The sequence below is a fragment of the Phyllobates terribilis genome, unplaced genomic scaffold (genome assembly GCF_046119375.1).
Source record: "Phyllobates terribilis strain yellow unplaced genomic scaffold, ASM4611937v1 Scaffold_4__5_contigs__length_816908805, whole genome shotgun sequence".
Taxonomy (NCBI): domain Eukaryota; kingdom Metazoa; phylum Chordata; class Amphibia; order Anura; family Dendrobatidae; genus Phyllobates; species Phyllobates terribilis.
Genome location: NW_027362764.1, coordinates 693,666,009 through 693,689,725, shown reverse-complemented (window position 1 = coordinate 693,689,725; position 23,717 = coordinate 693,666,009). Strand labels below are relative to the sequence as shown.

Genomic DNA, 23,717 nt, shown 5'->3' with positions numbered 1-23,717 from the left:
GGGGGTAAAAGGGAGAGCTCTGCAGATTGTGGGGGTAGAAGGGAGTGCTCTGCAGATTGTGGGGGTAGAAGGGAGAGCTCCGCAGATTGTGGAGGTAGAAGGGAGAGCTCCGCAGATTGTGGGGTTAGAAGGGGCACTCCGCAGATTGTGGGGCTAGAATAGAGAGCTCTGCAGATTGTGGGGGTAGGAGGGAGAGCTCCGCAGATTGTGGGGGTAGGAGGGAGCGCTCTGCAGATTGTGGGGGTAGAAGGGAGAGCTCCGCAGATTGTGGGGGTAGGAGGGAGAGCTCCGCAGATTGTGGGGGTAGAAGGGAGAGCTCCGCAGAATGTGGGGGTAAAAGGGAGAGCTCTGCAGATTGTGGGGGTAGAAGGGAGTGCTCTGCAGATTGTGGGGGTAGAAGGGAGAGCTCTGCAGATTGTGGAGGTAGAAGGGAGAGCTCCGCAGATTGTGGGGTTAGAAGGGGCACTCCGCAGATTGTGGGGCTAGAATAGAGAGCTCTGCAGATTGTGGGGGTAGGAGGGAGAGCTCCGCAGTTTGTGGGGGTAGAAGGGAGAGCTCCGCAGATTGTGGGGGTAGGAAGGAGAGCTCTGCAGATTGTGGGGGTAGGAGGGAGAGCTCTGCAGATTGTGGGGGTAGAAGGGAGAGCTCCACAGATTGTGGGGGTAGAAGGGAGAGCTCTGCAGATTGTGGGGGTAGGAAGGAGAGCTCTGCAGATTGTGGGGGTAGAAGGGAGAGCTCTGCAGATTGTGGGGGTAGAAGGGAGAGCTCTGCAGATTGTGGGGGTAGAAGCGAGAGATCCGCAGAATGTGGGGGTAGGAGAGAGAGCTCCGCAGATTGTGGGGGTAGGAGAGAGAGCTCTGCAGATTGTGGGGGTAGGAAGGAGAGCTCTGCAGATTGTGGGGGTAGGAGGGAGAGCTCTGCAGATTGTGGGTGTAGAAGGGAGAGCTCCGCAGATTGTGGGGGTAGAAGGGAGAGCTGCGCAGATTGTGGGGGTAGAACGTAGAGCTCCGCAGATTGTGGGGGTTGAAGGGAGAGCTCCGCAGATTGTGGGGGTAGAAGGGAGAGCTCCGCAGATTGTGGGGGTAGGAAAGAGAGCTCCTCAGATTGTGGGGGTATGAGGGAGAGCTCCGCAGAATGTGGGGGTAGAAGGGAGAGCTCTGCAGATTGTGGGGGTAGAAGGGAGTGCTCTGCAGATTGTGGGGGTAGAAGGGAGAGCTCCGCAGATTGTGGAGGTAGAAGAGAGAGCTCCGCAGATTGTGGGGTTAGAAGTGGCACTCCGCAGATTGTGGGGCTAGAAGAGAGAGCTCTGCAGATTGTGGGGGTAGGAAGGAGAGCTCCGCAGATTGTGGGGGAAGGAGGGAGAGCTCTGCAGATTGTGGGGGTAGAAGGGATAGCTCCGCAGATTGTGGGGGTAGAATGGAGAGCTCCGCAGATTGTGGGGGTAGGAAGGAGAGCTCTGCAGATTGTGGGGGTAGAAGGGAGAGCTCCGCAGATTGTGGGGGTAGAAGGGAGAGCTCTGCAGATTGTGGGGGTAGGACGGAGAGCTCTGTAGATTGTGGGGTAGAAGGGAGAGCTCTGCAGATTGTGGGGGTAGAAGGGAGAGCTCTGCTGATTGTGGGGGTAGAAGGGAGAGCTCCGCAGATTGTGGGGGTAGGAGGGAGAGCTCCGCAGATTGTGGGGGTAGGAGGGAGTGCTCTGCAGATTGTGGGGGTAGAAGGGAGAGCTCTGCAGATTGTGGGGGTAGGAAGGAGAGCTCTGCAGATTGTGGGGGTAGGAGGGAGAGCTCCGCAGATTGTGGGGGTAGAAGGGAGAGCTCTGCAGATTGTGGGGGTAGGAGGGAGAGCTCCGCAGATTGTGGGGGTAGAAGGGAGAGCTCCGCAGATTGTGGGGGTATGATGGAGAGCTCCGCAGATTGTGGGGGTAGAAGGGAGAGTTCTGCAAATTTGGGGGTAGAAGGGAGAGCTCCGCAGATTGTGGGGGTAGAAGGGAGAGCTCCGCAGATTATTGGGGTAGGAGGGAGAGCTACGCAGATTGTGGGGGTAGGAGGGATAGCTCTGCAGATTGTGGGGGTAGAAAGGAGAGCTCCGCAGATTGTGGGGGTAGAAGGGAGAGCTGCGCAGATTGCGGGGGTTGAACGTAGAGCTCTGCAGATTGTGGGGGTTGAAGGGAGAGCTCCGCAGATTGTGGGGGTAGAAGTGAGAGCTCCGCAGATTGTGGGGGTAGGAGGGAGAGCTCCGCAGAATATGGGGGTAGAAGGGAGAGCTCTGCAGATTGTGGGGGTAGAAGGGAGTGCTCTGCAGATTGTGGGGGTAGAAGGGAGAGCTCCGCATATTGTGGAGGTAGAAGGGAGAGCTCTGCAGATTGTGGGGGTAGAAGGGAGAGCTCTGCAGATTGTGGGGGTAGAAGGGAGAGCTCTGCAGATTGTGGGGGTAGGAGGGAGAGCTCCGCAGATTGTGGGGGTAGAAAGGAGAGCTCTGCAGATTGTGGGGGTAGGAAGGAGAGCTCTGCAGATTGTGGGGGTAGGAGGGAGAGCTCTGCAGATTGTGGGGGTAGAAGGGAGAGCTCAGCAGATTGTGGGGGTAGAAGGGAGAGCTGCGCAGATTGTGGGGGTAGAAGGGAGAGCTCCGCAGATTGTGGGGGTTGAAGGGAGAGCTCCGCAGATTGTGGGGGTAGAAGGGAGAGCTCCGCAGATTGTGGGGGTAGGAGGGAGAGCTCCGCAGATTGTGGGGGTAGGAGGGAGAGCTCCGAAGAATGTGGAGGTAGAAGGGAGAGCTCCGCAGATTGTGGGGTTAGAAGAGGCACTCCGCAGATTGTAGGGCTAGAAGAGAGAGCTCTGCAGATTGTGGGGGTAGGAGGGAGAGCTCCGCAGATTGTGGGGGTAGGAGGGAGAGCTCTGCAGATTGTGGGGGTAGAAGGGAGAGCTCCGCAGATTGTGGGGCTAGAAGGGAGAGCTCCACAGATTGTGGGGGTAGGAAGGAGAGCTCTGCAGATTGTGGGGGTAGGAGGGAGAGCTCTGCAGATTGTGGGGGTAGAAGGGAGACCTCCGCAGATTGTGGGGGTAGAAGGGAGAGCTCTGCAGATTGTGGGGATAGGAAGGAGAGCTCTGCAGATTGTGGGGGTAGAAGGGAGAGCACTGCAGATTGTGGGGGTAGAAGGGAGAGCTCTACAGATTGTGGGGGTTGAAGGGAGAGCTCCGCAGATTGTGGGGGTAGAAGGGAGAGCTCCGCAGATTGTGGGGGTAGGAGGGAGAGCTCCGCAGATTGTGGGGTTGAAAGGGGCACTCCGCAGATTGTGGGGATAGAAGAGAGAGCTCTGCAGATTGTGGGGGTAGGCGGGAGAGCTCCGCAGATTGTGGGGGTAGGAAGGAGAGCTCTGCAGATTGTGGGGGTAGGAGGGAGACCTCCGCAGATTGTGGGGGTAGAAGGGAGAGCTCTGCAGATTGTGGGGATAGGAAGGAGAGCTCTGCAGATTGTGGGGGTAGAAGGGAGAGCTCCGCAGATTGTGGGGGTAGAAGGGAGAGCTCTGCAGATTGTGGGGGTAGGAAGGAGAGCTCTGCAGATTGTGGGGGTAGAAGGGAGACCTCCGCAGATTGTGGGGGTAGAAGGGAGAGCTCTGCAGATTGTGGGGATAGGAAGGAGAGCTCTGCAGATTGTGGGGGTAGAAGGGAGAGCTCCGCAGATTGTGGGGGTAGAAGGGAGAGCTCTGCAGATTGTGGGGGTAGGAAGGAGAGCTCTGCAGATTGTGGGGGTAGGAGGGAGAGCTCCGCAGATTGTGGGGGTAGAAGGGAGAGCTCTGCAGATTGTGGGGGTAGAAGGGAGAGCTGCGCAGATTGTGGGGGTAGAAGGGAGAGCTCCGCAGATTGTGGGGGTTGAAGGGAGAGCTCCGCAGATTGTGGGGGTAGAAGGGAGAGCTCCGCAGATTGTGGGCGTAGGAGGGAGAGCTCCGCAGATTGTGGGGGTAGGAGGGAGAGCTCCGAAGAATGTGGAGGTAGAAGGGAGAGCTCCGCAGATTGTGGGGTTAGAAGAGGCACTCCGCAGATTGTGGGGCTAGAAGAGAGAGCTCTGCAGATTGTGGGGGTAGGAGGGAGAGCTCCGCAGATTGTGGGGGTAGGAGGGAGAGCTCTGCAGATTGTGGGGGTAGAAGGGAGAGCTCCGCAGATTGTTGGGGTAGAAGGGAGAGCTCCACAGATTGTGGGGGTAGGAAGGAGAGCTCTGCAGATTGTGGGGGTAGGAGGGAGAGCTCTGCAGATTGTGGGGATAGGAAGGAGAGCTCTGCAGATTGTGGAGGTAGAAGGGAGAGCTCTGCAGATTGTGGGGGTAGAAGGGAGAGCTCTGCTGATTATGGGGGTAGAAGGGAGAGCTCCGCAGATTGTGGGGGTAGGAGGGAGAGCTCCGCAGATTGTGGGGGTAGGAGGGAGTGCTCTGCAGATTGTGGGGGTAGAAGGGAGAGCTCTGCAGATTGTGGGAGTAGGAAGGAGAGCTCTGCAGATTGTGGGGGTAGGAGGGAGAGCTCTGCAGATTGTGGGGGTAGAAGGGAGAGCTCCGCAGATTTTGGGGGTAGGAGGGAGAGCTCCGCAGATTGTGGGGGTAGAAATGAGAGATCTGCAGATTGTGGGGGTAGGAAGGAGAGCTCTGCAGATTGTGGGGGTAGGAGGGAGAGCTCTGCAGATTGTGGGGGTAGAAGGGAGAGCTCCGCAGATTGTGGGGGTAGAAGGGAGAGCTGCGCAGATTGTGGGGGTAGAAGTAGAGCTCCGCAGATTGTGGGGGTTGAAGGGAGAGCTTCGCAGATTGTGGGGGTAGAAGAGAGCTCCGCAGATTGTGGGGGTAGGAGGAAGATCTCCGCAGATTGTGGGGGTAGGTGGGAGAGCTCCGAAGAATGTGGGGGTAGAAGGGAAAGCTCTGCAGATTGTGGGGGTAGAAGGGAGTGCTCTGCAGATTGTGGGTGTAGAAGGGAGAGCTCCGCAGATTGTGGAGGTAGAAGGGAGAGCTCCGCAGATTGTGGGGTTAAAAGGGGCACTCCGCAGATTGTGGGGCTAGAAGAGAGAGCTCTGCAGATTGTGGGGGTAGGAGGGAGAGCTCCGCAGATTGTGGGGGTAGGAGGCAGAGCTCTGCAGATTGTGAGGGTAGAAGGGAGAGCTCCGCAGATTGTGGGGGTAGGAGGGAGAGCTCCGCAGATTGTGGGGGTAGGAGGGAGTGCTCTGCAGATTGTGGGGGTAGAAGGGAGAGCTCTGCAGATTGTGGGAGTAGGAGGGAGAGCTCCACAGATTGTGGGGGTAGGAGGGAGAGCTCTGCAGATTGTGGGGGTAGAAGGGAGAGCTCCGCAGATTGTGAGGGTAGAAGGGAGAGCTCCGCAGATTGTGGGGTTAAAAGGGGCACTCCGCAGATTGTGGGGCTAGAAGAGAGAGCTCTGCAGATTGTGGGGGTAGGAGGGAGAGCTCCGCAGATTGTGGGGGTAGGAAGGAGAGCTCCGCAGATTGTGGGGGTAGGAGGGAGAGCTCTGCAGATTGTGGGGGTAGGAGGGAGTGCTCTGCAGATTGTTGGGGTAGAAGGGAGAGCTCTGCAGATTGTGGGAGTAGGAAGGAGAGCTCTGCAGATTGTGGGGGTAGGAGGGAGAGCTCTGCAGATTGTGGGGGTAGAAGGGAGAGCTCCGCAGATTGTGGGGGTAGGAGGGAGAGCTCCGCAGATTGTGGGGGTAGAAAGGAGAGCTCTGCAGATTGTGGGGGTAGGAAGGAGAGCTCTGCAGATTGTGGGGGTAGGAGGGAGAGCTCTGCAGATTGTGGGGGTAGAAGGGAGAGCACTGCAGATTGTGGGGGTAGAACGTAGAGCTCCGCAGATTGTGGGGGTTGAAGGGAGAGCTCCGCAGATTGTGGGGGTAGAAGAGAGCTCTGCAGATTGTGGGGGTAGGAGGGAGATCTCCGCAGATTGTGGGGGTAGGAGGGAGAGCTCCGAAGAATGTGGGGGTAGAAGGGAGAGCTCTGCAGATTGTGGGGGTAGAAGGGAGTGCTATGCAGATTGTGGGGGTAGAAGGGAGAGCTCCGCAGATTGTGGGGGTAGAAGGGAGAGCTCCGCAGATTGTGGGGGTAGGATGGAGAGCTCCGCAGATTGTGAGGGTAGAAGGGAGAGTTCTGCAGATTGTGGGGGTAGAAGGGAGAGCTCCGCAGATTGTGGGGGTAGAAGCGAGTGCTCCGCAGATTGTGGGGGTAGGAGGAAGAGCTCCGCAGATTGTGGGGGTAGAAAGGAGAGCTCTGCAGATTGTGGGGGTAGGAAGGAGAGCTCTGCAGATTGTGGGGGTAGGAGGGAGAGCTCTGCAGATTGTGGGGGTAGAAGGGAGAGCTCCGCAGATTGTGGGGGTAGAAGGGAGAGCTCCGCAGATTGTGGGGGTAGGAGGGAGAGCTCCGCAGATTGTGGGGGTTGAAGGGAGAGCTTCGCAGATTGTGGGGGTAGAAGAGAGCTCCGCAGATTGTGGGGGTAGGAGGGAGATCTCCGCAGATTGTGGGGGTAGGAGGGAGAGCTCCGAAGAATGTGGGGGTAGAAGGGAGAGCTCTGCAGATTGTGGGGGTAGAAGGGAGTGCTCTGCAGATTGTGGGGGTAGAAGGGAGAGCTCCGCAGATTGTGGAGGTAGAAGGGAGAGCTCCGAAGATTGTGGGGTTAGAAGGGGCACTCCGCAGATTGTGGGGCTAGAAGAGAGAGCTCTGCAGATTGTGGGGGTAGGAGGGAGAGCTCCGCAGATTGTGGGGGTAGGAGGGAGAGCTCTGCAGATTGTGGGGGTAGAAGGGAGAGCTCCGCAGATTGTGGGGGTAGAAGAGAGAGCTCCGCAGATTGTGGGGGTAGGAAGGAGAGCTCTGCAGATTGTGGGGGTAGAAGGGAGAGCTCCGCAGATTTTGGGGGTAGAAGGGAGAGCTCCGCAGATTGTGGGGGTAGGAAGGAGAGCTCCGCAGATTGTGGGGGTAGGAGGGAGAGCTCCGCAGATTGTGGGGGTAGGAGGGAGTGCTCTGCAGATTGTGGGGGTAGAAGGGAGAGCTCCGCAGATTGTGGGGGTAGGAGGGAGAGCTCCGCAGATTGTGGGGGTAGAAAGGAGAGCTCTGCAGATTGTGGGGGTAGGAAGGAGAGCTCTGCAGATTGTGGGGGTAGGAAGGAGAGCTCTGCAGATTGTGGGGGTAGGAGGGAGAGCTCTGCAGATTGTGGGGGTAGAAGGGAGAGCTCCGCAGATTGTGGGGGTAGAAGGGAGAGCTGCGCAGATTGTGGGGGTAGAACGTAGAGCTCCGCAGATTGTGGGGGTTGAAGGGAGAGCTTCGCAGATTGTGGGGGTAGAAGAGAGCTCCGCAGATTGTGGGGGTAGGAGGGAGATCTCCGCAGATTGTGGGGGTAGGAGGGAGAGCTCCAAAGAATGTGGGGGTAGAAGGGAGAGCTCTGCAGATTGTGGGGGTAGAAGGGAGAGCTCCAAAGAATGTGTGGGTAGGAGGGAGAGCTCTGCAGATTGTGGGGGTAGAAGGGAGAGCTCCGCAGATTTTGGGGGTAGAAGGGAGAGCTCCGCAGATTGTGGGGGTAGGAAGGAGAGCTCCGCAGATTGTGGGGGTAGGAGGGAGAGCTCCGCAGATTGTGGGGGTAGGAGGGAGTGCTCTGCAGATTGTGGGGGTAGAAGGGAGAGCTCCGCAGATTGTGGGGGTAGGAGGGAGAGCTCCGCAGATTGTGGGGGTAAAAAGGAGAGCTCTGCAGATTGTGGGGGTAGGAAGGAGAGCTGTGCAGATTGTGGGGGTAGGAGGGAGAGCTCTGCAGATTGTGGGGGTAGAAGGGAGAGCTCCGCAGATTGTGGGGGTAGAAGGGAGAGCTGCGCAGATTGTGGGGGTAGAACGTAGAGCTCCGCAGATTGTGGGGGTTGAAGGGAGAGCTTCGCAGATTGTGGGGGTAGAAGAGAGCTCCGCAGATTGTGGGGGTAGTAGGGAGATCTCCGCAGATTGTGGGGGTAGGAGGGAGAGCTCCAAAGAATGTGGGGGTAGAAGGGAGAGCTCTGCAGATTGTGGGGGTAGGAAGGGAGTGCTCTGCAGATTGTGGGGGTAGAAGGGAGAGCTCCGCAGATTGTGGAGGTAGAAGGGAGAGCTCCGCAGATTGTGGGGTTAGAAGGGGCACTCTGCAGATTGTGGGGCTAGAAGAGAGAGCTCTGCAGATTGTGGGGGTAGGAGGGAGAGCTCCGCAGATTGTGGGGGTAGGAGGGAGAGCTCTGCAGATTGTGGGGGTAGAAGGGAGAGCTCCGCAGATTGTGGGGGTAGAAGGGAGAGCTCCGCAGATTGTGGGGTTAGGAAGGAGAGCTCTGCAGATTGTGGGGGTAGGAGGGAGAGCTCTGCAGATTGTGGGGGTAGGAGGGAGAGCTCTGCAGATTGTGGGGGTGGAAGGGAGAGCTCCGCAGATTGTGGGGGTAGAAGGGAGAGCTCTGCAGATTGTGGGGGTAGGAAGGAGAGCTCTGCAGATTGTGGGGGTAGAATGGAGAGCTCTGCAGATTGTGGGGGTAGAAGGGAGAGCTCTGCTGATTGTGGGGGTAGAAGGGAGAGCTCCGCAGATTGTGGGGGTAGGAGGGAGAGCTCCGCAGATTGTGGGGGTAGGAGAGAGTGCTCTGCAGATTGTGGGGGTAGAAGGGAGAGCTCTGCAGATTGTGGTAGTAGGAGGGAGAGCTCCGCAGATTGTGGGGGTAGGAGGGAGAGCTCTGCAGATTGTGGGGGTAGAAGGGAGAGCTCCGCAGATTGTGGGGGTAGAAGGGAGAGCTCCGCAGATTGTGGGGGTAGGAAGGAGAGCTCCGCAGATTGTGGGGGTAGGAGGGAGAGCTCTGTAGATTGTGGGGGTAGGAGGGAGTGCTCTGCAGATTGTGGGGGTAGAAGGGAGAGCTCTGCAGATTGTGGGAGTAGGAAGGAGAGCTCTGCAGATTGTGGGGGTAGGAGGGAGAGCTCTGCAGATTGTGGGGGTAGAAGGGAGAGCTCCGCAGATTGTGGGGGTAGGAGGGAGAGCTCCGCAGATTGTGGGGGTAGAAAGGAGAGCTCTGCAGATTTGGGGGTAGGAAGGAGAGCTCTGCAGATTGTGGGGGTAGGAGGGAGAGCTCTTCAGATTGTGTGGGTAGAAGGGAGAGCTCCGCAGATTGTGGGGGTAGAAGGGAGAGCTGCGCAGATTGTGGGGGTAGAACGTAGAGCTCCGCAGATTGTGGGGGTTGAAGGGAGAGCTCCGCAGATTGTGGGGGTAGAAGAGAGCACCGCAGATTGTGGGGGTAGGAGGGAGATCTCCGCAGATTGTGGGGGTAGGAGGGAGAGCTCCGAAGAATGTGGGGGTAGAAGGGAGAGCTCTGCAGATTGTGGGGGTAGAAGGGAGTGCTCTGCAGATTGTGGGGGTAGAAGGGAGAGCTCCGCAGATTGTGGAGGTAGAAGGGAGAGCTCCGCAGATTGTGGGGTTAGAAGGGGCACTCCGCAGATTGTGGGGCTAGAAGAGAGAGCTCTGCAGATTGTGGGGGTAGGAGGGAGAGCTCCGCAGATTGTGGGGGTAGGAGGGAGAGCTCCGCAGATTGTGGAGGTAGAAGGGAGAGCTCTGCAGATTGTGGGGGTAGAAGGGAGAGCTCTGCAGATTGTTGGGGTAGAAGGGAGAGCTCTGCTGATTGTGGGGGTAGAAGGGAGAGCTCTGCAGATTGTGGGGGTAGAAGGGAGAGCTCTGCAGATTGTGGGGGTAGGATGGAGAGCTCCGCAGATTGTGGGGGTAGAAGGGAGAGCTCCGCAGATTGTGGTGGTAGGAGGGAGAGCTCCGCAGATTGTGGGGGTAGAAGGGAGAGCTCCGCAGACTGTGGGGGTAGAAGGGAGAGCTCTGCAGATTGTGGGGGTAGGATGGAGAGCTCCGCAGATTGTGGGGGTAGAAGGGAGAGCTCCGCAGATTGTGGGGGTAGGATGGAGAGCTCCGCAGATTGTGGGGGTAGAAGGGAGAGCTCCGCAGATTGTGGGGGTAGAAGGGAGAGCTCCGCAGATTGTGGGGGTAGAAGGGAGAGCTCCGCAGATTGTGGGGGTAGAAAGGAGAGCTCTGCAGATTGTGGGGGTAGAAGGGAGAGCTCCGCAGATTGTGGGGGTAGAAGGGAGAGCTCCGCAGATTGTGGGGGTAGGAAGGAGAGCTCTGCAGATTGTGGGGGTAGGAGGGAGAGCTCTGCAGATTGTGGGGGTAGAAGGGAGAGCTCCGCAGATTGTGGGGGTAGAAGGGAGAGCTCCGCAGATTGTGGGGGTAGAAAGGAGAGCTCTGCAGATTGTGGGGGTAGAAGGGAGAGCTCCGCAGATTGTGGGGGTAGAAGGGAGAGCTCCGCAGATTGTGGGGGTAGGAAGGAGAGCTCTGCAGATTGTGGGGGTAGGAGGGAGAGCTCTGCAGATTGTGGGGGTAGGAGGGAGAGCTCTGCAGATTGTGGGGGTGGAAGGGAGAGCTCCGCAGATTGTGGGGGTAGAAGGGAGAGCTCTGCAGATTGTGGGGGTAGGAAGGAGAGCTCTGCAGATTGTGGGGGTAGAAGGGAGAGCTCTGCAGATTGTGGGGGTAGAAGGGAGAGCTCTGCTGATTGTGGGGGTAGAATGGAGAGCTCCACAGATTGTGGGGGTAGGAGGGAGAGCTCCGCAGATTGTGGGGGTAGGAGAGAGTGCTCTGCAGATTGTGGGGGTAGAAGGGAGAGCTCTGCAGATTGTGGGAGTAGGAGGGAGAGCTCCGCAGATTGTGGGGGTAGGAGGGAGAGCTCTGCAGATTGTGGGGGTAGAAGGGAGAGCTCCGCAGATTGTGGGGTTAGAAGGTAGAGCTCCGCAGATTGTGGGGGTAGGAAGGAGAGCTCCGCAGATTGTGGGGGTAGGAGGGAGAGCTCTGCAGATTGTGGGGGTAGGAGGGAGTGCTCTGCAGATTGTGGGGGTAGAAGGGAGAGCTCTGCAGATTGTGGGAGTAGGAAGGAGAGCTCTGCAGATTGTGGGGGTAGGAGGGAGAGCTCTGCAGATTGTGGGGGTAGAAGGGAGAGCTCCGCAGATTGTGGGGGTAGGAGGGAGAGCTCCGCAGATTGTGGGGGTAGAAAGGAGAGCTCTGCAGATTTGGGGGTAGGAAGGAGAGCTCTGCAGATTGTGGGGGTAGGAGGGAGAGCTCTTCAGATTGTGGGGGTAGAAGGGAGAGCTCCGCAGATTGTGGGGGTAGAAGGGAGAGCTGCGCAGATTGTGGGGGTAGAACGTAGAGCTCCGCAGATTGTGGGGGTTGAAGGGAGAGCTCCGCAGATTGTAGGGGTAGAAGAGAGCTCCGCAGACTGTGGGGGTAGAAGGGAGAGCTCTGCAGATTGTGGGGGTAGGATGGAGAGCTCCGCAGATTGTGGGGGTAGAAGGGAGAGCTCCGCAGATTGTGGGGGTAGGATGGAGAGCTCCGCAGATTGTGGGGGTAGAAGGGAGAGCTCCGCAGATTGTGGGGGTAGAAGGGAGAGCTCCGCAGATTGTGGGGGTAGAAGGGAGAGCTCCGCAGATTGTGGGGGTAGAAAGGAGAGCTCTGCAGATTGTGGGGGTAGAAGGGAGAGCTGCTCAGATTGTGGGGGTAGAAGGGAGAGCTCTGCAGATTGTAGGGGTAGGAAGGAGAGCTCTGCAGATTGTGGGGGTAGGAGGGAGAGCTCTGCAGATTGTGGGGGTAGGAGGGAGAGCTCTGCAGATTGTGGGGGTGGAAGGGAGAGCTCCGCAGATTGTGGGGGTAGAAGGGAGAGCTCTGCAGATTGTGGGGGTAGGAAGGAGAGCTCTGCAGATTGTGGGGGTAGAAGGGAGAGCTCTGCAGATTGTGGGGGTAGAAGGGAGAGCTCTGCTGATTGTGGGGGTAGAAGGGAGAGCTCCACAGATTGTGGGGGTAGGAGGGAGAGCTCCGCAGATTGTGGGGGTAGGAGAGAGTGCTCTGCAGATTGTGGGGGTAGAAGGGAGAGCTCTGCAGATTGTGGGAGTAGGAGGGAGAGCTCCGCAGATTGTGGGGGTAGGAGGGAGAGCTCTGCAGATTGTGGGGGTAGAAGGGAGAGCTCCGCAGATTGTGGGGGTAGAAGGGAGAGCTCCGCAGATTGTGGGGGTAGGAAGGAGAGCTCCGCAGATTGTGGGGGTAGGAGGGAGAGCTCTGCAGATTGTGGGGGTAGGAGGGAGTGCTCTGCAGATTGTGGGGGTAGAAGGGAGAGCTCTGCAGATTGTGGGAGTAGGAAGGAGAGCTCTGCAGATTGTGGGGGTAGAAGGGAGAGCTCCGCAGATTGTGGGGGTAGGAGGGAGAGCTCCGCAGATTGTGGGGGTAGAAAGGAGAGCTCTGCAGATTTGGGGGTAGGAAGGAGAGCTCTGCAGATTGTGGGGGTAGGAGGGAGAGCTCTTCAGATTGTGGGGGTAGAAGGGAGAGCTCCGCAGATTGTGGGGGTAGAAGGGAGAGCTGCGCAGATTGTGGGGGTAGAACATAGAGCTCCGCAGATTGTGGGGGTTGAAGGGAGAGCTCCGCAGATTGTGGGGGTAGAAGAGAGCTCCGCAGATTGTGGGGGTAGGAGGGAGATCTCCACAGATTGTGGGGGAGGAGGGAGAGCTCCGAAGAATGTGGGGGTAGAAGGGAGAGCTCTGCAGATTGTGGGGGTAGAAGGGAGTGCTCTGCAGATTGTGGGGGTAGAAGGGAGAGCTCCGCAGATTGTGGAGGTAGAAGGGAGAGCTCCGCAGATTGTGGGGTTAGAAGGGGCACTCCGCAGATTGTGGGGCTAGAAGAGAGAGCTCTGCAGATTGTGGGGGTAGGAGGGAGAGCTCCGCAGATTGTGGGGGTAGGAGGGAGAGCTCCGCAGATTGTGGGGGTAGAAGGGAGAGCTCTGCAGATTGTGGGGGTAGAAGGGAGAGCTCTGCAGATTGTTGGGGTAGAAGGGAGAGCTCTGCTGATTGTGGGGGTAGAAGGGAGAGCTCCGCAGATTGTGGGGGTAGGATGGAGAGCTCCGCAGATTGTGGGGGTAGAAGGGAGAGCTCCGCAGATTGTGGTGGTAGGAGGGAGAGCTCCGCAGATTGTGGGGGTAGAAGGGAGAGCTCCGCAGATTGTGGTGGTAGGAGCGAGAGCTCCGCAGATTGTGGGGGTAGAAGGGAGAGCTCCGCAGATTGTGGGGGTAGAAGGGAGAGCTCCGCAGATTGTGGGGGTAGAATGGAGAGCTCCGCAGATTGTGGGGGTAGGATGGAGAGCTCTGCAGATTGTGGGGGTAGAAAGGAGAGCTCTGCAGATTGTGGGGGTAGGATGGAGAGCTCCGCAGATTGTGGGGGTAGAAGGGAGAGCTCCGCAGATTGTGGGGGTAGAAGGGAGAGCTCCGCAGATTGTGGGGGTAGAAAGGAGAGCTCTGCAGATTGTGGGGGTAGAAGGGAGAGCTCCGCAGATTGTGGGGGTAGGAGGGAGAGCTCCGCAGATTGTGGGGGTAGAAGGGAGAGCTCCGCAGATTGTGGGGGTAGAAAGGAGAGCTCCGCAGATTGTGGGGGTAGAAGGGAGAGCTCCGCAGATTGTGGGGGTAGGAGTGAGAGCTCCGCAGATTGTGGGGGTAGGAGGGAGAGCTCTGCAGATTGTGGGGGTAGAAGGGAGAGCTCCGCAGATTGTGGGGGTAGAAAGGAGAGCTCCGCAGATTGTGGGGGTAGAAGGGAGAGCTCCGCAGATTGTGGGGGTAGGAGGGAGAGCTCCGCAGATTGTGGGGGTAGGAGGGAGAGCTCTGCAGATTGTGGGGGTAGAAGGGAGAGCTCTGCAGATTGTGGGGGTAGAAGGGAGAGCTCCGCAGATTGTAATCTGTAGGCCACGTTCACACATTCAGTATTTGGTCAGTATTTTACATCAGTATTTGTAAGCTAAAACCAGGATTGATGATAAATACAGAAGTGGTGATGTGTTTCTATTATACTTTCCCTCTGATTGTTCCACTTCTGGTTTTGGCTACAAATACTGATGTAAAATACTGACCAAATACTGAACGTGTGAATGTGGCCTTGCAGGGGATGTGTCAGGGTTTTTTCATTGATTGAACTTTATGTTAAAAAGCTTAATAAACATGTAAAATGAATGAATGTGTGTGGGAGACAGTGGGCAGTGCCGGGCACAGCCGTATTATGTCAAAAGAACTAAAAAAATAACACTGCCACAATATGTCCTGTTGTGCGCATCTATGACCACCAAGTGGCGCCCACGTAACGCGCTCTATGTGGTTATCTGACTGTACAGTAGACAGAGCGGGAGTGCATGACGTCATGACTGTGCGACCGTGTACACAGAGGAGCAATGTGGAGGCTGGAGAGGGAGAGTGCGGGAGGTAATGAGTGCTGGGCGGCCGCTGTGTGTGTACTGTGCGTGGCAACACTACCGAGCCGCAGCGTTATGTCACTGCCAGCGGATGACATCTGTATAGAGTCTCCATGGGGTGTGCAGAGCAGTGGACGGAGTGTGACCTGCTGGGGCTGCTATGTGCTGGAGCAGTATGGAGGACCTGTGTCTGTAGTGACCAGCCCTGCACTGGCAGGCTCCCTGAGATTGGAGCACATATATCTGATTTATATGATCTTTTTATTTCTAAGGCTGTGTTCACACGATGCGTATTTCATGCGTTTCCACGGCGTTTTTGCAGTTGCGGAAACGCCGCGGAAACGCATGAAAAACGCATGGTAGAAGGGAAGCAATGTTCCCCAATGGAAATCCGCATGTGCTGTGCCCATGATGCGGATTTTTCCGCAGCGTTAACGCTGCGGTCAAAAATCCGCAGCATGTCAATTAATTTTGCGGAAACGCGGCGATTTCGCCGCCATTGACTTGCATTAGAACGCGCCAATTCCGCAAGACAGCATTTGTACTTGCGTAATTGGTGCGTTCTAATGTGCGGATGGTACCCGGGTGTGGAGGAGAGGAGAGTCTCATCCACACCCAGGTACCATTAAAAAAGCTGTAAAAGAAGAATAAAATAAAAAATAAATGTATTCTTACCATCTGTCGGCCCGCGCAGCGCTCCCGCTTGGTTCCCGGCACTTGCAGTGAGTTGTAGGACCTGCGGTGACGTCAGAGTCATGTGACGGGTCACGTGACGCTGACGTCGGCAGGTCTTTCAATTCAAAGTTGCCGGCGAGGGAGAACAGATTGAGCGGGACACCGGGGGCCATCGGAGGTAAGTATATACACTCTCTCGGTTCACACTGTATAAATCCATGCTGTTTGCATGGATTTATATAGTGTGACCTAGTTATCAAGCACTTTCCAGGTGATGCTAACATCGCCTGGAAAGCGCTTGTCAATCTGCATGTGGATCCGCATGTATTCTGCAGGAAAAACGCATGCACAATCTGCATGCGTTTTTTCTGCCAGGGAGATGCAGAAATGATGCAGAAATTTTCTGCTTCATTTCTGCATCGTGTGCACATAGCCTAATATGGACTTTACAGCACCGCTCCAGCGGTTTTTCTGTTTTTTTTTTTTTTTTTTTTTATTATTTTTTATTTTACCGCAGGAGTGGTGCCATTAATGTAAGTTCTCTGCCCCCAGTCTTATACTCCCCAGCTACCGTCTTCATCTTTTCTCGGCGTCGCTCCGGTCGTCTTCTGCAGGTTGTGAGCTGCCGGATCTCTGTAGTGTCCGCTGGACGCGTCAGAGGTCACTTTTCAATGTAAGTCTATGAGAGCTAGAACGAGGCTCCCATAGACCAAGGCTGTGTGCCCACGATGCGTTTTTTAAGCTTAAAAAGCACTTGGTAGAAGGTCTGCCATGTTCCCCAATGATAATCCGCATGTGCTGTGCACATGCTGCGGAAATTTCCACTGTGGATTATCATTGCGGAAAAATCCGCAGCACGTCCATTAATTTTGCGGAAACGCGGCGTTTTAGCCACCATTGACTTGCATTAAATCGCATAACATCCGCATCACTACATGTACACATGCGGTTCAATGTACGGGTGGTACCTGGGTCTGGAGGCGAGGAGACTTTCCTCCAGACCTGGGTACCATAGTACCTGTAGTTAAAAAATAATTAAAATAAAAAATAAAATAAACATATACTCACCTTCTCATGGCCCCCTGTCTGCTCCCGGCGGTGCTGCTGGCTCTTCGGCTGCTCTCCATGAAGTCATTTAGTCCGGTGACAGGTCACGTGACCGCTGACGTCGGTGGTCGCTTGATCTGTCACGTGACTAAATGACGTCATGGAAGGTCCTTTTACACCACCGCGAGCCGGAGAAGGAGACCGGGGGCCATCGGAAGGTAAGTATAATGTTTTTTTATTATTATTTTTCACCATTTTCATTCTTTTTTTTTTACTATTGATGCTGCACTTGCAGCATCGTAACTTGGTCACACAACATAAATCCATGCCAGTTGCATGGATTTATATAGTGTGAACAAGTTGTCAAGCACTTTTCCAAGTGATGCTAAAATCGCTTGGAAAAGCGCTTGATAACACGCATGCGAAATCACATGTTCAAAACGCTTCACAAATGCTTCTTCCTGGCACAAAAAACGCATGTAAAATCAGCATGCGTTTTTTCTGCCAGGGCGATGCAGAAACGCTCCACAGCATCTCTGCATCGTGGGCACTTAGCCTTATACTGAGAGCTTGTGTTCGTTACCTCTCACTTCCGGTCAGTGAGAAGTTGCGGTCACTAGATGGCGGCACTGGACCGGAGCAGATCTGGGAAGAGCTGAAGACAGTGGCTGGTAAGTATAATATTAGGGGCAGGGAACTTACATTAGTGGTGCCACTCCAGCACTGACATAAAAAAAAACCACGAGTGGTGCTTTAAGTGCATTGATAGCGTCGTCTGAGTGTCCTTCCTGTGTATCAGGCTGGTCATACATGTGTGTGCACGAGGTATAGTAGGAGACCACAAGGACATGCACACGGGCTGGATACCCTCTGAATTTTGGTAATCCGCATACTGCAAAAAATCTGGAATTGACCTGCAGCGCAAATTTTAGTTTCACAGCATATGGATTTTCACTATTTTTAATGCATCAAAATTCCTGGCAAGTCCACAGTTGACACTTGCAGATTTCGATGTGTACTCCCTCCACAATCTGCATCGGGACCATAAGTGATGATGTCCTGCCTATCAGACGCCTGATAACAGACACTGATCTCATAGGTGACTTGCATGTCTAACACATGATCACTGAGGCCAACGATTGTCTGCAGTGGTCCTGTGACTGATGGCTGAGATGTTATTACTTCTGGTTTCAGCTGTTGATTTAATAGATGAATTAAGGCGGTTTTATGATCCTTTATAATATGCAATGCATTATCACTACATTTTGAAAAACCCTGATAAACCACCGTAAAGATGTAGAGAAATAAAAGGCTCTGCTTCTTGTGCTGAGAAGCAAATGAGGAAGATCTGCAACACCAGACCCGACCCATAGACTGCTTTTTTTATAATACTAATTTCCGACAACCCTTTTAAAGCATAGATGAACGCATCAATGCACCTTCCCTCTGCTGTTGTGAAGGAGGTGTCACACGAGGTAATGCAGGAATGTTGTACGTAGGTCATATTAATTAGATTCGGACGTGTGTGTGGTATTGCACCAGTTTCATACAGTTATCTTGGCAATTGTGCCACTTTTGTCTTATACCCAAGGGTTGGCTAGTGAAAGTAAAGTGCTAATTTAATGATATTTTTAGGTTACGTGCACATTCCACTGCAGAGAAGTTGCGGTTATATTGACCATTTCAACCTTTGCAATTGTAAAGGGTGAAATTGTTGTGTGTATTCGCACATAAATTGACACGCTGCATAGGTCATTGGTATCAGATTGGGATGGTTTGACACCTGCCTTTCCCATTCATCAGCTGTTGGTGGCTGGGTGTAAAGTGTGCTCTGCTCCATTACCTATGTAGGGGCCGCTCTCAGATCCTGCAGTTCAGCTTGTCATGAAGTGGATGAGAGCAGGGTTGCAGTACACCGCTCACTACACTGCATAGCTGTGTTGTTCGGCTCCATTCACTGTTGCATCCAACCTGATGGATCCATAGTTCATCGGTATCATATCTTTATCCTGGAAAACTTCTTTCAAGTGTGCAATCTTCGGTATTTTTTTTAGGCGTATTGACAAAAAAGCCAAGTGCTGTACTCAGTGATCTCCGTCAGTCCCACAGAGCATGAATGGAGTGGTGGTGCGCGGGCCCGGCCATTGCTTCTTTCATACAGGTCCCCCCACCCACCAATCAGCAAGTTATAGACCAGGGATGTCAAACTCAAACACACAGAGGGCCAAAATGAAAATCTTGGACAAAGCCGCAGGCCAACCAGTATACAGTATAATGGGCCCCACATAGCCCTCCATACAGTATAATGGGCCCACATAGTCCTCCATACAGTATAATGGGCCCCACGTAGTCCTCCTTACAGTATAATGGGCCCCACGTAGTCCTCCTTACAGAATAGTGGGCCCCACGTACTCCTCCGTACAGAATAATGGGCCCCACGTAGTCCTCTATACAGAATAGTGGGCCCCACGTAGTCCTCCGTACAGAATAGTGGGCCCCACGTAGTCCTCCTTACAGAATAGTGGGCCCCACGTAGTCCTCCGTACAGAATAATGGGCCCCACGTAGTCCTCCGTACAGAATAGTGGGCCCCACGTAGTCCTCCGTACAGAATAGTGGGCCCCACGTAGTCCTCCGTACAGAATAGTGGGCCCCACGTAGTCCTCCGTGCAGAATAGTGGGCCCCACGTAGTCCTCCGTACAGAATAGTGGGCCCCACGTAGTCCTCCGTACAGAATAGTGGGCCCCACGTAGTCCTCCGTACAGAATAGTGGGCCCCACGTAGTCCTCCGTACAGAATAGTGGGCCCCACGTAGTCCTCCGTACAGAATAGTGGGCCCCACGTAGTCCTCCGTGCAGAATAGTGGGCCCCACGTAGTCCTCCGTGCAGAATAGTGGGCCCCACGTAGTCCTCCGTGCAGAATAGTGGGCCCCACGTAGTCCTCCGTACAGAATAGTGGGCCCCACGTAGTCCTCCGTACAGAATAGTGGGCCCCACGTAGTCCTCCGTACAGAATAGTGGGCCCCACGTAGTCCTCCGTACAGAATAGTGGGCCCCACGTAGTCCTCCGTACAGAATAGTGGGCCCCACGTAGTCCTCCGTACAGAATAGTGGGCCCCACATAGGAGTGGTGGTTCTGGTGTCGTGGGGCGAAATATAATCACCCTGTGGGCCAAATAAAACTGCCCACGGGCCGGAGTTTGACATGTATAGTACAGACCAAAAGTTTGGACACACCTCATTTAAAGATTTTTCTGTATTTTCATGACTATGAAAATTGTACATTCACACTGAAGGCATCAAAACTATGAATTAACACATGTGGAATTATATACTTAACAAAAAAGTGTGAAACAACTGAAAATATGTCTTATATTCTAGGTTCTTCAAAGTAGCCACCTTTTGCTTTGATGACTGCTTTGCACACTCTTGGCATTCTCTTGATGAGCTTCAAGAGGTAGTCACCGGAAATGGTTTTCACTTCACAGGTGTGCCCTGTCAGGTTTAGTAAGTGGGATTTCTTGCCTTATAAATGGGGTTGGGGCCATCAGTTGTGTTGTGCAGAAGTCTGGTGGATACACAGCTGATAGTCCTACTGAATAGAGTGTTAGAATTTGTATTATGGCAAGAAAAAAGCAGCTAAGTAAAGAAAAACGAGTGGCCATCATTACTTTAAGAAATGAAGGTCAGTCAGTGCGAAAAATTGGGCAAACTTTGAAAGTGTCCCGATGGTTGCAAAAACCATCAGGCGCTACAAAGAAACTGGCTCACATGAGGACCGCCCCAGGAAAGGAAGACCAAGAGTCACCTCTGCTTCTGAGGATAAGGTTATCAGAGTCACCAGCCTTAGAAATCGCAGGTTAACAGCAGCTCAGATTAGAGACCAGGTCAATGCCACACAGAGTTCTAGCAGCAGACACATCTCTACAATAACTGTTAAGAGGAGACTTTGTGCAGCAGGCCTTCATGGTAAAATAGCTGCTAGGAAACCACTGCTAAGGACAGTCAACAAGCAGAAGAGACTTGTTTGGGCTAAAGAACACAAGGAATGGACATTAGACCAGTGGAAATCTGTGCTTTGGTCTGATGAGTCCAAATTTGAGATCTTTGGTTCCAACCACCGTGTCTTTGTGCGACGCAGAAAAGGTGAACGGATGGACTCTACAAGCCTGGTTCCCACCGTGAAGCATGGAGGAGGAGGTGTGATGGTGTGGGGGTGCTTTGCTGGTGACACTGTTGGGGATTTATTCAAAATTGAAGGCATACTGAACCAGCATGGCTACCACAGCATCTTGCAGCGGCATGCTATTCCATCCGGTTTGCTTTTAGTTGGACCATCATTTATTTTTCAACAGGACAATGACCTCAAACACACCTCCAGGCTGTGTAAGGGCTATTTGACCAAGAGGGAGAGTGATGGGGTGCTACGCCAGATGACCTGGCCTCCACAGTCACCAGACCTGAACCCAATCGAGATGGTTTGGGGTGAGCTGGACCGCAGTGAAGGCAAGAAGGCCAACAAGTGCTAAGCATCTCTGGAAACTCCTTCAAGATTGTTGGAAGACCATTTCCGGTGACTACCTCTTGAAGCTCATCAAGAGAATGCCAAGAGTGTGCAAAGGATTCATCAAAGCAAAAAGTGGCTACTTTGAAGAACCTAGAATATAAGACATATTTTCAGTTGTTTCACACTTTTTTGTTAAGTATATAATTCCACATGTGTTAATTGTAACGGGTCTGGGAGGCGGAACCTCTGAGCTACTATACAAGGGGGCGGTCCTTGTAAGGGAGCGGGTGGCGACCAGGGTAGACGGGCAGGCAGTCACAGCAGGTGACTGGGACAGTCTCTGAATGAACGGACAGGAGGTCACGGCAAGTGACCGGGGCAGTCTCTGGATGAACGGGCAGGAGGTCACGGCAAGTGACCGGGGCAGTCTCTGGATGAATGGGCAGGAGGTCACGACAAGTGACCGGGGCAGTCTCTGGGTAAAGGATTGGTACGACCTGTGGCGGCAGATGATAGACGTGAGCTCCCAGGTGAGCAGGCGAGAGTCTCTGGATAAACGGGTGGTCACAGCATGTGACGGCAGAGCCTCCAGGAAGACCAACAGACAGGTAGCAGATGAGCGCTCCCAGGTGAGCGGGCAGGAGTCTCTGGACAGGCGGGTGGTCACAGCACGTGACGGCAGAGCCTCCTGGTAGGCTAGCAGACAGGCAGCAGATGAGCGCTCCCAGGTGAGCGGGCAAGCTGGTCCTTAGACAGACTGACAGGAGTTGGAAGGCAGACCGTCGGACCTCAGGCAAGCAGGCAGGTAGAAGATGTGCGCTCCCAGGTGAGCGGGCAAGCTGGTCCTTAGACAGACTGACAGAAGTTGGAGGGCAGACCGTCGGACCTCAGGCTAGCAGGCAGGTAGCAGGATATCAGGCAGGAATTAGACAGCAGACTGGCAGGAATCTGGCAGGTAACTGGCAACGGGACCTGAGGGCTGAAGCAGAGTAGTGAACAGTGCTACAACATTGCTCGGGCACCTCCATTTTGGAGGAGGTGCCTTTTATATGGGAGGTCCTCCGGCAATTGGCCGGGGACTCCTTAGGACGGCGCGCGCGGTCCCTTTAAGAGAGGGGGAGCGCGCGCGCCCTAAGCACACTGCCGGGGAAGGAGCGCGTGCCGGAAGCAGCGGGGAGAGAAGCGCTGGAGGACGCCGCGCCAGGAGCGGGGAGGTGAGAGGGACGGCGTCTCTGCCTAGAACGGGGCAGAGACGCCGATGCTACAGTACCCCCCCTTTAGGCCCCCTCTTTTTTTGGCCAGAAAGAAATTTCTCAAGGAGAAGCGGGGCGTTGATGTTCTCCCTGGGTTCCCAAGTTCTCTCCTCAGGACCAAACCCCTTCCAATCTACCAGAAAAAAGGTTTTTCCTCTTACCCTCTTGGAGGCCAGAATACTCTCTACCTCAAAGATGTCATCAGCGGAAACCGGAGCAGGAGGGGCACCTGGATTTTTGGAAAAAAAGTTAAAGACAACGGGTTTGAGGAGAGATACGTGGAAGGAGTTGGGGATCCGTAGGGTGGCCGGGAGTTTTAATTTGTAGGCCACAGGGTTAATTTGCCTGAGGACTTCGAAGGGGCCGATGAATCGAGGACCCAACTTGTAGGAGGGTACTTTGAGCCGCACATGTTTGGATGAGAGCCAAACCTTGTCTCCCGGACGGAATTGGGGCGGATCCAGACGTCTCTTATCAGCATATCTCTTCATCCGCTCAGAGGAGAGAAGAAGAGCGGACCTGGTGCTCTCCCAAATAGTAGAAAATTCGCTGACAAGAGACTCCGCAGCAGGGTTGTCCACAGAAACGGAGACAGGAAGTGGAATCCGGGGATGTTGGCCACCGACTATAAAGAACGGGGATTTGGAAGAGGACTCGCTCTCATGGTTGTTATAAGAGAACTCGGCCCATGGTAAGAGATCCACCCAGTCCAAGTGGTGAGCATCAACGAAGTGCCGGAGGTAGCTGGACAAGATCTGATTGATCCGCTCCACTTGACCATTGGACTGAGGGTGGTAAGCGGAGGAGAAATCCAGGGTAATGTCCAGCAGCTTACATGTGGCTCTCCAGAAGCGAGAGGTGAACTGAACCCCACGATCCGACACGATGTGGAGGGGCAGACCATGGAGACGGAAGATGTGGCGGATAAAGTCTTTAGCCAGCTCGGGTGCAGACGGAAGACCAGGCAGGGGAATGAAGTGGGCCATCTTAGAAAAACGGTCAGCGACAACCCAAATGACAGTACAACCAGCAGAAACTGGAAGGTCGGTGATAAAGTCCATAGCGATGTGTTGCCAAGGAGCAGCAGGTACGGGAAGGGGCAGGAGATGGCCGGCAGGTAGATGTCGGGGAACTTTGTTACGGGCACAGGATGAACAGGCCGCGACGAAGTCTACCACGTCCTTACGCAGGGTAGGCCACCAGTAATGCCGGGTAATAAGTTGGAAGGTCTTCTTTTGGCCAGCTAGTTTAGAAGAATGTCCCCAGCGAAGAACCCTCTCCCGATCTGGCACAGCTACGAACGTCTTACCGGGTGGAAGATGAGTCAGATCCAAGGGGGCCACATTCATCACCTTGGAGGAGTCGATGATGTGCGTAGGTTCCTCCTCTTGATCGGAGGACAGGAAGGACCGGGACAAGGCATCAGCTTTGACGTTCTTGTCCGCCGGACGGAAATGAAGAATGAAGTCGAAGCGGGCAAAAAACAACGACCACCGGGCCTGGCGAGGATTGAGTCTCTGGGCATTTTGGAGATATGCCAGGTTTTTGTGATCCGTGTAGATAATTACCGGGTAGAGAGCCCCTTCAAGCAGATAGCGCCACTCTCCCAGTGCCAATTTGATGGCTAGCAATTCCCGGTCTCCAATGGAGTAGTTGCGCTCCGACAAGGAGAATATTTTGGAGAAGAAGCCGCACGTTACCATTCTCCCGGTAGAAGACTTCTGGGTGAGCACCGCTCCGGCTCCGGAGGAGGAGGCATCAACCTCCAGGTAGAATTGTTTATTACAGTCCGGACGGTGCAGGACGGGAGCAGAGGCGAAGGCTTTCTTTAGGGAAAGGAAGGCCTCCTCGGCTTCAGGCGACCATGTCCTGGGGTTAGCCCCCTTACGGGTAAGTGCAGATATGGGTGCAGTCCGAGACGAGAAGTGTGGGATGAAAAGACGATAATAATTAGCGAAG

At 54.5% G+C, this 23,717-nt stretch overlaps 1 protein-coding gene across 3 annotated transcripts in view; it reads left to right on the top strand.

Annotated features, from left to right (window-relative positions):
• Window positions 1-14,174: 14,174 nt before the first annotated feature.
• The window catches only part of NBN (nibrin), a 135,435-nt gene continuing 125,892 nt past the window's right edge, over window positions 14,175-23,717 (top strand). For 2 of the 3 annotated variants that reach the window (XM_073679564.1, XM_073679562.1), the window contains exon 1: window positions 14,175-14,286. In XM_073679564.1, the coding sequence (XP_073535665.1) occupies window positions 14,256-14,286 (31 nt within the window). In that variant the 5' untranslated portion in view covers window positions 14,175-14,255. The remainder of the gene's footprint in view (window positions 14,287-23,717) is intronic. The other variant, XM_073679563.1, reaches the window with a different exon arrangement.